This window comes from Sinocyclocheilus anshuiensis, unplaced genomic scaffold (assembly GCF_001515605.1).
Source record: "Sinocyclocheilus anshuiensis isolate Anshui unplaced genomic scaffold, SAMN03320099.WGS_v1.1 scaffold792, whole genome shotgun sequence".
NCBI classification, from domain to species: Eukaryota; Metazoa; Chordata; class Actinopteri; order Cypriniformes; family Cyprinidae; genus Sinocyclocheilus; species Sinocyclocheilus anshuiensis.
In genome coordinates this window covers 709,893-721,716 of record NW_015558618.1, presented here as the reverse complement: position 1 = coordinate 721,716, position 11,824 = coordinate 709,893, and the positions used below count along the sequence as shown (strand labels likewise).

The 11,824-nt window shown below is 38.1% G+C and overlaps 1 protein-coding gene across 1 annotated transcript in view; it reads right to left on the bottom strand.

The window, feature by feature from the left end:
- The window catches only part of LOC107680414 (kinesin-like protein KIF21B), a 66,021-nt gene that overhangs the window by 12,996 nt on the left and 41,201 nt on the right, over positions 1-11,824 (bottom strand). Inside the window, exon 26 of the mRNA XM_016476303.1 lies at positions 4,757-4,795. Coding sequence (XP_016331789.1) covers positions 4,757-4,795 — 39 coding nt within the window. The remainder of the gene's footprint in view (positions 1-4,756; positions 4,796-11,824) is intronic.

Sequence of the window (11,824 nt, the reverse complement as noted above, 5' to 3'; positions counted from 1 at the left end):
TTCTGGAACAGTGTTGTAAATACAACTTAACCACTGATTTCTAGTCGTGTCCATTTTTGGAAGGCTAAACAAAGTAGTTTCGCTTTCACAACGAAACACAGCGTCACACACGGCGGGCTAGAGAGAGCGGCGGTGGCCTAGAGTGAGCGGAGGCCGGCGGCTAGAGTGAGGAATGGTCGGCGGGCTTGCGGCAACCACATGTGACGACCCCGGGCTAGACTCCGCTTCGTCCACGGTGAAAGCCGATCCAGCGATCCACAGCGTGAAGTTGATGTACATCCTCAGCGACCAGCACGGATCAGCTCTAGGCATGACAAAGCGGATATCGTCCTCTTTTGGAAGGCCAAACAAAGTAGTTTTGCTTTCACAACGAAACACAGCGTATCCACGGCATGGCGGCGGCGGCAACAATACTACAGCGAGAATATAAGTTACGCCTTCTTTCTTTGCGTGAACATTTAGGCGGCGTTATGCAAATCTTCCCACACAGTGACATAGACATGTGGGGCCGTGTTTAAATGAGGCGTTTTAGGAGGGCGTGGACAAGTCTTAACTTTTATAAAGAATATCTCTTTGGATTTGAGACTTTAGTCTTTGCAACTTTACAGATCTTCTTTATGCACCAAGAGCTTGTAACACTTCAAAGAGAAAGGAAAAATTTAAATCGCATCATATGACCCATTCAAGAATGCACTCTACACACCACGTAGGCTGTATGCACCAAGGGCCCTTGTGTTCAGTTTCTTTTGTCGCATGTCCTGAGGCTTCAGAGGTCCCTTGCCCCATTGGCCTGGTCCATAATCCAGCCTGAGTTGATATGCACAAGAACAGAATGTAGATATGACTTGTGCATTGTGTTTGTACACGTGTGCTGAGGCAGCACGGAATTTGCAAAGGATCAACTGAAACTTTGACACTCAAGCAGGGATGAAAAGAAGGAACCGCATCTGAGGATGCAGACCAACACGGGGCTTTTTAAACGTATTTATATCCACAGAAATTGCTTAAAAGACTCTTTGCAGGAGCCAGGCAGCACTTCTTCCTCTTGTCAGCCTGTATGTGAGCGAGATGGTCCCAATTCGGAAGCACAGTGTTTCCCAGCAGCTCCCAAAAGACACTTCAAATCTCGTTTTCACCAGTATGAACACCGTCAAACCTCCCGTCAGTCACTGAAGCCGCAGCCAGACGAAGGTGAGGCAGGAACAGTTTTTGGAACTCGTGTTATGATGTCACCATTTTGTTGTCTGTCTAATGGCTGACAGGCTTGGCATAACCATCACACGACACCTGTCATGGCTGCTCAGATCACATCGGAAAGCGGACAATGCTTCGCATTGGATGGCATCCACTAGCTTTTTCTGTTTTTCCTCAACAATAGTGCAGGCAAGCTGGTGTGCAATTGAAAACCACAATTTCCACATCCATCGTAACAGCACCACAGAGCCAACTGCAAATGGATGTAACGTTTACTGACAGCTGGCAAGCCGAATTTCTGGTCCGATTTATGATGGACCGCTGCCACAGGCTAAATTAGTGTTTCTATCGCAAGAGAGATGTGCTAAACACACGTTGTTTTGATGGAAGAGCGGATTCATCTATAAACTGCTCCAGAACTTCAGGAAGCAAAAATAAAACTTAAGGTCTCAAGGTCTTGTACTTGAGGGACCAAGACAAGTAAAATGACTTCGGGGTTGATCTCTCATCTCTCGTCTGACTTATTTCTGTCTTATTTTCCCATGCTCCCCCTTGAGCAGAACGGAGGGTGCATTATGTCAGTCACAACAGTGGGGGTGTTTTCAGCTCAGTACTGACCCCTCCTGGAAATTGGAGAAGTCATTTCTTTGAGTAAACAGGTGGAAGTAATCTGTCAGAAGAAAAACAAAATCAAACAAAAGTAGGCATTACTTTTCAAAAACTGCCTTCATTTTTTTGTGTCAATTTTTGCTGCCAAGAAAGCATTGTAACTCTAGTTGTGGCTGCCAATTAGCCCACATACATTGGCAACCTGGCAGGGCTAAACAAGCTTTCCCTCCCCTAAAAAAAAATAATGAGGCTCTTCCCCTTAAGGCTGACAGCATTCCCGACCAGCCCAGTCTCGGAACGCTCCATCCTGCCGGCCGAGCGAGACTCAAATGAAGCTGGAGTTTGGGATGAAGGGAAATTGGTCTCCTGTGGGCTAGGATCAGCCTCTGTCCAGCTCAGCGCCTGTGAAGTCCTAATGCTGGTGGAGCCGTCAAAGCCTCTGTGCAGGCGCAGGCGCACAGAGGTGACAAGAGGATGGCTGATTAAAGAGGAAACTGGGACATCCCAGCTCTCTGAGGACAGATGAAACGCGAGAGGCTTCTGTTGGCACATTTGTGCTCTCTAAAGTGAGAGGAACTCTAGGGAGGTCCGGCGAAAAGGAACTGATTGTGATCAGCACTGTATGAGGAGTTTAAACATAAGTATCTAAGTAGTTTATGTGTGTACGAACTTCAATCAATGAATACTAACTTACAAACTATGATAAAGCATTTAACTGAAGCTGTGTTTGCATATTATACATTTTTAACTATATATGCAACTAGGTATTTTGCCATCTGAAGAAAATGTAAGTGGTGTGTGCACATGCAAAACTCCTCGCCATGCTTACAGTGTTCTAGGTGGTTTTCAGGACAATGCTTTGTGGTTGCTAAAGTGTCCTGGCTGTTTGCTAATCAAGTCAAAATAAGACTTCTCTAAATGCGCCTACTTCCTTTAATGATTTGCTTTCTTTATTGCCCACCAGGAGAAACAGTTCACAGTTGGGAGTTGGTAATAGTGATGTTTGCTTTAGCAAGCTTCAAAAATGAGCACCACATAATTTCTCCACACCATGCAGCTTAATTTTTTGCTCATTTGAGTTAAGCATTATTAATGAAAATGCTTGCAATTTCATTCCTCACTTAGTATCAAAGAAACTCAATACAGGTGTAGTGCCATGCTGCGCTATGAACATAACTGCCATAAACGAAAAATAAGTCTATACACACAGCCAGAAACTCGACATGCAAGGCCTGCAATACTAAAAACGCATGAAAAAGGAAACACTCCATTTCACACAAGTGCAAAAACCAAAATATTACAACAAATGACAGCAAATTTGGAAGAAAAAATTGAAATTATGTTCTAAAAACCAAACCTTCATGCAGCACATAACCAATGAGGAGTGAGCTCATGTTTCTGGACCCCTTCCACTGGGTTGAAAGCAAAGAAATCAGATGTTCTGAGAAAAACAGGGGGGGGGGGTGGATCCCGTTGCCCCTTCTCCAAGTCTCCTCAGCAGAGAAGACGAGCATGAAGAGGTCAGGATATGGAGTTTCTGTGCTTTTCATGGATAAACAAAGTGGGGAGTTTTTATGAATGAACCTTATCCTAACATCCCCATGACGGGATTTAGAGCAGACCTCTGTGGTTCAGAGAAAAGAAGCCTTCCCTACTGACTCACTCAGCTTTATGCCAATCAAAGAGGGTGTTGATCTAAAAAAAATAAAAAACTGCCAAGTTACACTGGCTTCAGATTAGACAATTTAGCCGAAACACTAAGACATCATATTGTGAAGTTTATCATCATGCTGTTTTGTTTCATTCGGGGATAGTTTATCACTGCTGGCTCATTTGGTGAACAAGCTGTCAAGTTAAGCCAGCTGTCTGTGATTCCTCGCTTAAACAGATTTGTCTCTCAAAGGAAATTTGGGACCGAGTTGTTCCAAGCACTCCATGTTCCATCATAGAGCCATTAGCTTCTAATGGTATAACGAGAACAACTCGAAAGAAACAGGGAAAAAATGCAATTGTGCTGTCAGGATAATGGGGTGCAGAGAAATCACAGTGTCACTATATTGGATTAGAAAAGAATATTGAGCAACATACAAAATTGAACCTGTGGGGTTTGTCTGAATCAATTTTTTGGATTCTTTACAACAGAAACCAGAGGAAACTTGCAAAAAACGAATTAGATCACTGGTGGTTCAAAGGACAAAAAGACATAAACCTTGCTAAGTTCGGTCGGAATCTTACTAGCCAATTTTCCAGCTGATTTTCATTTATAAGCTTCATTTGCATAGTTGCTGAAGAATCAAGAGACAGGGTGTCTCTCAGTGGTTGGGTCTTAACCCTGAGTTAATGGCCCTGCCGACTCAAAACAACTTCTGGACTGCCTGAAAATATTGTTCGGTTGGTGAGTCACGCTCATGGCCTTGGGAGTGACTACTGAAGATCTTCTCTGTCAGATCTGGTTATTTTGACAATTTGTGTTAGTGAATCAGAGAAAAATATTAAAGGCAGTTGGCTAAAGGCATTGAGATTTTGGCAAAAATGCCGGTAGGTGTGATACTCCAGACCAAAATCGTTTTGAGTTGGCTAGTAAGTACTCACACCTGTTGATGCTAGTCCACAGCTGTTGCAAGAGTCAAATAAGGTTTTTAATAGGGCCTTCCCAACAGCTTGGCAGGAAACGTTCAATTAAATGATTTTGTGTCATAAGCTGACATTTAAGCAAGTACATTCAGATCAAACGTTGTATTTCGAAATCGGTTTTCCTTCCTCTGAACCTGCAAGATCGTTGAAGCTATTCAAACAAGTCCGTCCATAAGGTTCATTCAATTCTCAGCGTTCACAGCACAGGAAGCAAATGGAAAGGGTACATGCATGCTCACGCCATGACCTCACCCAGTGGGGTGTGTCCGGGCGGGGCAACCAGGCAACAGGAAACAGAATGACAGACAGAGATCTCTACCTGAGCACCTCCGAGAGAGAGGAGTCGCTGTCATCCGACCTATAGGGCAGAACGGCAGTTGGGTTAGGGGAAGGTGGGAAGAGTCAGTAGAAGACAGAGAGGGAGGGGGAGGAGCCTTCCAGGAAGCAGGCGGGAGCAGGGGGTGGGGCTAGACCAAAGGGGAGGAGTTAGCATGAATATTATGCAGAGTTCATTGGGTGGGGTTACTGGTATAAGACACAATGTTAACAGGAAGAGCCCACTCCAAACCTTAGCTCTGATCCATATTTACAAGCCTCACAGTGATGTATTCCCAGAGCTTGTGTTGTTGTAATGGATGCTTCACTTCTTAATTCACGCAGTTATTTTTATTTGTGACTCATGACCAATAAAAAAGACCAGCGTTTTAGTGAGATGTATTATCAACACAATTTTTTCATTTGGGCAGCATCTCCTATTGAAACACTATAGCGCTCTAGGCTAAATAGCTCTCACTATTCACAGACACAATATACAAGTACATGAGATTCAAAGCTGCAGGTGCCAATCATCACTCGCACGTTATACTAAGTGCATTCATTTGAACTTGGATGATTGTTGATGTGCAGAGAATGAAATATGAATCATATACAAACGTGGTTTTCTTTCATCAACAGAAACAGTCTTGAAAATATTTTGTTGTTAAAACTAAATTAGTATTTTGAAGTGGAGAAAACGTAAAACCAGGGTAGGACATAGTATTAAGCTCTATCACCAATATCTATGAGCTGCAATCGATTATTATGGAAATTTATGTTTGTCAAAAACAAAAATAGCTTTTAAAGTGATGCATTTATAAGACTAAATGTTAAAAAGCACAACAGCATTGACATAAAACTTAAATATTATGTGATTTAAGACGTGACTAAAGTGTCAAACTCACTAAACATGTCTGTGCAGATTGACATCCAATTTTTAAACTCCAGTCATGACCATTTAAAAGCCCATGCTACACGTAAAGATACTAGAAATTAACTACACTACCATTCAAAAGTTCAGTAAGATTTTACTTGTTTTTAAAGAACTGAACGAATGAATGAATACCTTCATACTGCATACTTCTATGAATATACAGCAGACACATTAAACAGATACATTAAACTTATCAAAAGTGACAGAATAGACATTTATAATGTTACACAAGACTTATATTTCAAATAAATGCTATTCTTTTGAAATGTCTATTCCTCTCAAAAAAAAAACATTTTAAGCAGCACAATAGTAAGAAGTGTCTCATATCACAATGATTTCTGAAGGATCATGTGACACTGAAGACTGGAGTAATGATGCTGAAAATTCATAAAGATATATATTAAAATAGAATATAAAATATAGAATATAATATATCAAAATAGAAAACAGTATTTTAAAATTGCAGTAATACTGTATTTCACAATATTACTGTACTTTTATTCAAATAAATGCTGCTTTGGTGAACATAAGAGACTTGACCCCAAACTTCTAGTATATGTGCCCTCAATACAAATTTACAGATGTAACAGTTTTGTATGTAAACACTAATTTCATATCAAACTTCATATTACCAAATCTCACGGGGTGTTCGGCCGTTAAACAAACTCGGCTTTATCAAAACAAGATTAGGTACAACTGCAGAATTATGGGCCACATCATTTTAAGAGCTTTCTCATTCTGAACAGGAACAAATTCATGTGACAAGATCACGGCCCCAGTGATGAGGATCAACCCTGCTAAACACCTTCGGAATTGCATATCTACGTGCGACGCTGGTCAATGAAGTCAGATTCTTAGAGTTAAAAGAAAAACAATAAGAACCAGTCCCTCAGATCGCATCTGATTGGCTGAAATGTAAATGAAGTGTCAAGCATTATCGCAACTTTAAGATACAGACTCAGACTAGAAGTAATGAAACTTACGACATGCTCACATGCTTATTTGAGAAACAGCATAATGAGAGTGTGACCAATTGACAGGACACTTTGGTTCGCTGACACCAAAGTCTATTAATACTGGCCTGCATGAATGTCTTGCATCTGCTGTCCGGTTTTGTTATTGTTATAACCGAAGTAAAGACTTAAAGGCTGTCAGGATTCCAATCTAATCAAGTCAGTCCCTCCCATTAGGGACCAATCAGTAATCAAGTGGAGAAGCGTCTCATGGGCGAAAATAATTAAGATCACACTACAGCTTATAGACTGAGACGGGCGCACTGACTGTGACTGACACGCACAATAACAGGTGAGATTATTAATGTAAAAGTGCGTCAACATACATGAGTTCTAAACAAAAATAATTGGTAAAGAATGAGTTTTATTAGCACTGCATGATAACTGTCAAAGTTAATTCTCAGACAACGACTATTATAGACAGAATTGTTACATCTTTAAAAATACAGATAACTTGTGTGCCCATGCATGTTACTAGGGTGTTGTGATGTGGTTGCTAGGATGTTCAAACTGTTGCTATGCAATTACTAGACCAAGTCAAAAAAGCCTGTGTTATTCTGGTCCATAAATACTGCATGTGCATACAGTTTAATCCTAGAAAGGGGTCAAATTGACCCAATAGTGTGTCATTTTTTAAATATATTTTCCAAACATGTATGTTATTTTTAACTAACAGCATTTTGGAGTTACTTTGTAGCCTGAAAGGTGCTTTATAAACAAAATTAAGTAAAAAATGGCATTTTAATTCCTTGTCCCACAGTCAACGTAGAATCTACAGTCGGGTGATCTACTGAACCAACATGTAACGATGCTGGAACATCTGTAGATAACAGCGGACAACCGAGATGTTATAGTAGGAGTGAGTTTAAATAATTCGAAGTATATTTAGTCGGCGCGTGCTAAATTTTAAATATAACGTAGCCTACCTACTGTAAATAATTTTTTTTTCCTTTTCTTTGCACGACGCACCGACTGGGTACAACTGAGTTGACTTTGTTCTATACGGTTTGTAGGTTATGTATATTAGAGAAAGGGGTATTGTTTTGTTTTGATACGGTTGAATTACATATTCTTACAGTTAAAAGGGAAGATCAATATATTAAGTTGAATGTGCATAGTTGACAGGTATTGACTGTTTTGTTGGGATCTTGGGCTGAGCTACGCTGTTACAAAACTAACAGACAGTCTGGATATTAAAATTACAAGTTGGAATGTCCGTGGAATGAGAAAATTGGCCAAGCTGAAACAAGTATTGAATAGGATAAAGTATCTCAAATCTAAAATAGTTTTTCTACAAGAATCACACTTGGTTGCATCAGATATACATTACTTGAATAAAAGATGGCCAGGCCAAGTATTTCATGCAACTTTTAATAGTCATGCAAGGGGCGTAGTTATCCTGATTCATAGGTCATTGCCATTTCAAGTTAGAAAAACCATTCAGGACCCTTCTGGAAGATATATTATTGTTCAGGGGAGTATTTTGACACAAAAGCTTAACTTTATAAATATTTATGGTCCAAACGATGACAGCCCATTATTTTTTGAGAAATTATTTTTAACCGTGTCTGCTTTGGAGGGATTTAATATTATTGGAGGAGATTTTAACTGTACCCTCGATCCTGTATTGGACAGATCCACCCAAATTGATGCAACTCATATACAAACTAGAAAAACAATAATTGATTATATGAAGGATTTAAGATTAATTGAAGTTTGGAGAATGCTAAACCTAAATAGAAGAGAATATTCCTGTTACTCAAGTTCCTATAAAACTCACTCACGCATCGACTACTTTATAATCTCTATGGAACTGTTGTAAGGTGAAAAAATGCTGGTATCAAAACTTTTGGAAGGAGGTTATAAAATGTTTGTCAGACATGTTTAATATTGCAATTCCTTTGAATGTAAAACTTTGTATTCTTGGAATATATCCAATGGACGTTATACAAACATCAAGGCAGATTAAACTTGTAGACTTTGGTCTCCTTCAACCCAGAAGAGTTATTGCATTAGGCTGGAAGAGTATGGATGCTCCATCTATGAAAATGTGGACAAAGGAGTTATCGAACTGTATCGGACTGGAAAGGCTAACTTACATTGCTAAGGGTAGACGGAAAGACTTTGATCAGCTATGGGAGCCATACATAAATATCATGTAAAATGGAAATGTAGACCTTACTGAAAAAGACATTGTAAAACATTCTCTGTAACAAATTTATTTATATATTTATTTATTTTATTATTATTTTATTGTATTTTATTTTACTTTTAGAAATATTTACTTATTAATTTATTTTATTATTTTATTTTATTATTATTTATGCATTTTTTTAAAGAAAAAAAAGTGTTAATTGAACGTGTAAGTGAAGGGGTGTATGCTTGTGTACTTGTTCTGGTGTTACATAGGTTATTTTGTTACTACATGTATAGCTGATGTGCGTTTATAAAATAAGAAAAAGGACAATAAACATATTGAAAAAATAGATAACCTTAAGACAAACATATTGATACTAACACCCAAAAAACTTTAATTTTGATTTCATGGGGACTTTAATATTCCATTTTCTTATTCATAAATCTTATACAGGTATATGAGCCTCAGCATGTACATATTTGTTGGTCATATGTTTAAAAAAATTACATTTTTTGTATCACTACACGAGACTTCATACATGGGGTCAGTATGAGCCCTATGCATTTTTTACTCACCATGGTCAATTTACTCAATTATAGTTTTGTCAATAATAATAATTAATACCTAAAAACTTCATGTATTAGTCAATTTTGGTTTGTGTCTTTCAATTTCATATTTTGACAACAACATATATGAAGACAATTCAAAATGGTCAATGTATTTGCTACAGAATTGTATCATTATTACTTTTATATCATTATTAAAAATAGATTTCACTACTACACTACTAGTCAAAAGTTTAGACACACCTGAATGAATATTTCTTCATGATCTAAAAACAGTGGTTCTCAAAAACAGTGGGATGCAGAATGACTTAAAATTATTTATTATTATTAAAAATATTATTAATACTAAAAGTATTACTAATACTTAAACTCATTTAAATGCTGTGAGGAAAAAAAAAAAGGAAACATCTATACATCTTCATATCTTGCAGTTAAAGTAACGTTTACGACACCGGTGGGCTAATTAGTTATTACATGATTATAACAGTAATAGCTTAGTCTAAACCTAAAGTAATCTTGAGAAACTATATTTCATTTGAAAGCTTAAAGACTCTAGTTTTCATATTTGGCTTGTGACTGATTATTGTGACTGATATTTATGACTTATTTTCGATATACTTTACAGAGCAACCATAATTTATTGATTTGCAACAAAAGTTTTCAGAGTCAGCGAGTGAGTTCTGACCTTTATTTTGAAATAGCGATGCACATGTAAAATCAGGAATAATTGGTAAAAACCTTTAATTTTCATACCAATTGTTCAAAAGATAACATCCATTCTATTTTTTTAGAAAAAAGGTCTAAAAATGTTTTGAATATAAAGACAAACTGACAGATTCTCCATTTGTGATGCAGCATGAACTATAACAGCCGTTCAGGGTTCACGCCGCATCTCTTTATTTTTGTGCTTGTTAATTGTTGAGGTTGAATTAAAATCAAATACTGTTATACTGCCCATAATACCTCTGAATATGATGTCTTATTTACTTCATAAATATTGAGAAAGTACGGAAAAACATGTTTCAGATTACTCAAACCATATATGGAAATGAGGGCGCCCTTATATGGTCACTAATGGGGTTTGATGGTCATCTAGTGGAAAAGTGTGGAACTGCACCCAAACAAAATGTTACTGAAAGCTCATTTTTAGAGATATCAACTTCAAATTTGGAACACAACTCATTGAGATTTTTGGTTTTAATTTGCTGGCAGTTTTAGATTTCAACATGTATTTAAAATATATATCTTATATAAAATATTGAAATGTTAATTTTTACATTTTATGTAAGGAATAATTGATGACGGGCCGTTGAACTATTAGAAAAATAATGCACACCCGAGGTGGTGATGCGGCCACAATGTGAAGCGGTAATGGAGGCTTGAGCCGTTGATAGCATTCTAATGCAGTTATTAATGAAGTTATTAGAAAGAGAGCGAGAGAGAAAGAGACACACAGAGAAAGAGAACGAAAGAGAGCTTGTGTGAATTAGGCTACCTCTGTGCGTCCCTCAACAGTGTTCTGCAGCAGCGTCTCTAAACAGCGCTGTTATTACCTCGCTAGTGAGAAATGTCATGTGTAGCCTTTAAGTTGCTACACTATATAGGCTAACTTATAAAATCGTCAGGGCAGCGCTGACAACACCTTTTTGTGCAAACTGCGTGACCGTAGTGTGCGTGTGCGAGCACGTGTGATTGCAGTAATTCCTGTGTGCTGTATAGGTACTGTATGCTAATTTCCATTATTACAGTTAACTATGCGAAGTGATATGGAACAGTACTACGTTCGCCGTACGTTTCCCTGAAAATAATTGCACACCTCAGAACGTTCGTCAGTCAATCAGATTCAAGCATTCAACGGCCCCGTAGTATAAGTTTTCATAAACTTCAACTTGCATAACTTTTTTCACTTCTACAATAATCTGCCAAGCACCTTCTTTAAAAAAAAAAAAAAAAAAAAAAAAAAAAAAAAAAACTTAAGTCCGTACTCCAAAGTCCGTACATTCAATAGTTATAACAAATTTAAGTTGGAAATGTCATTTTCAATGCCATTTACGCTTATAAAAGTAATGGCGTGCTTCTCTTCAATAAGCTTGCAAGATCTGAGGCACAAATAGTGCAGGAAGGGTTACACTTAAGTTTAATACCATCAGGGGTTTGTTCGAATCCCTAATTCTAAGTATGAGCTACAGTAATAGTCATGCTCGCCTTAGCAAACAGCGTTAATTATGGTGATTTAACACGAAACACAAAATTACTGTGCTAAAGGTGGTTGTATGACTACGAACAGGATACCAAGCCAAACGCTGTAAACAAACTTCAGTATGGTGCTGCCTGGTAGAAATTACATTAAGAGAAATCTCCAGTCTGCTGCCATTTGTGTCCTACCCCACACACACACACACACTCACTCACTCACTCACTC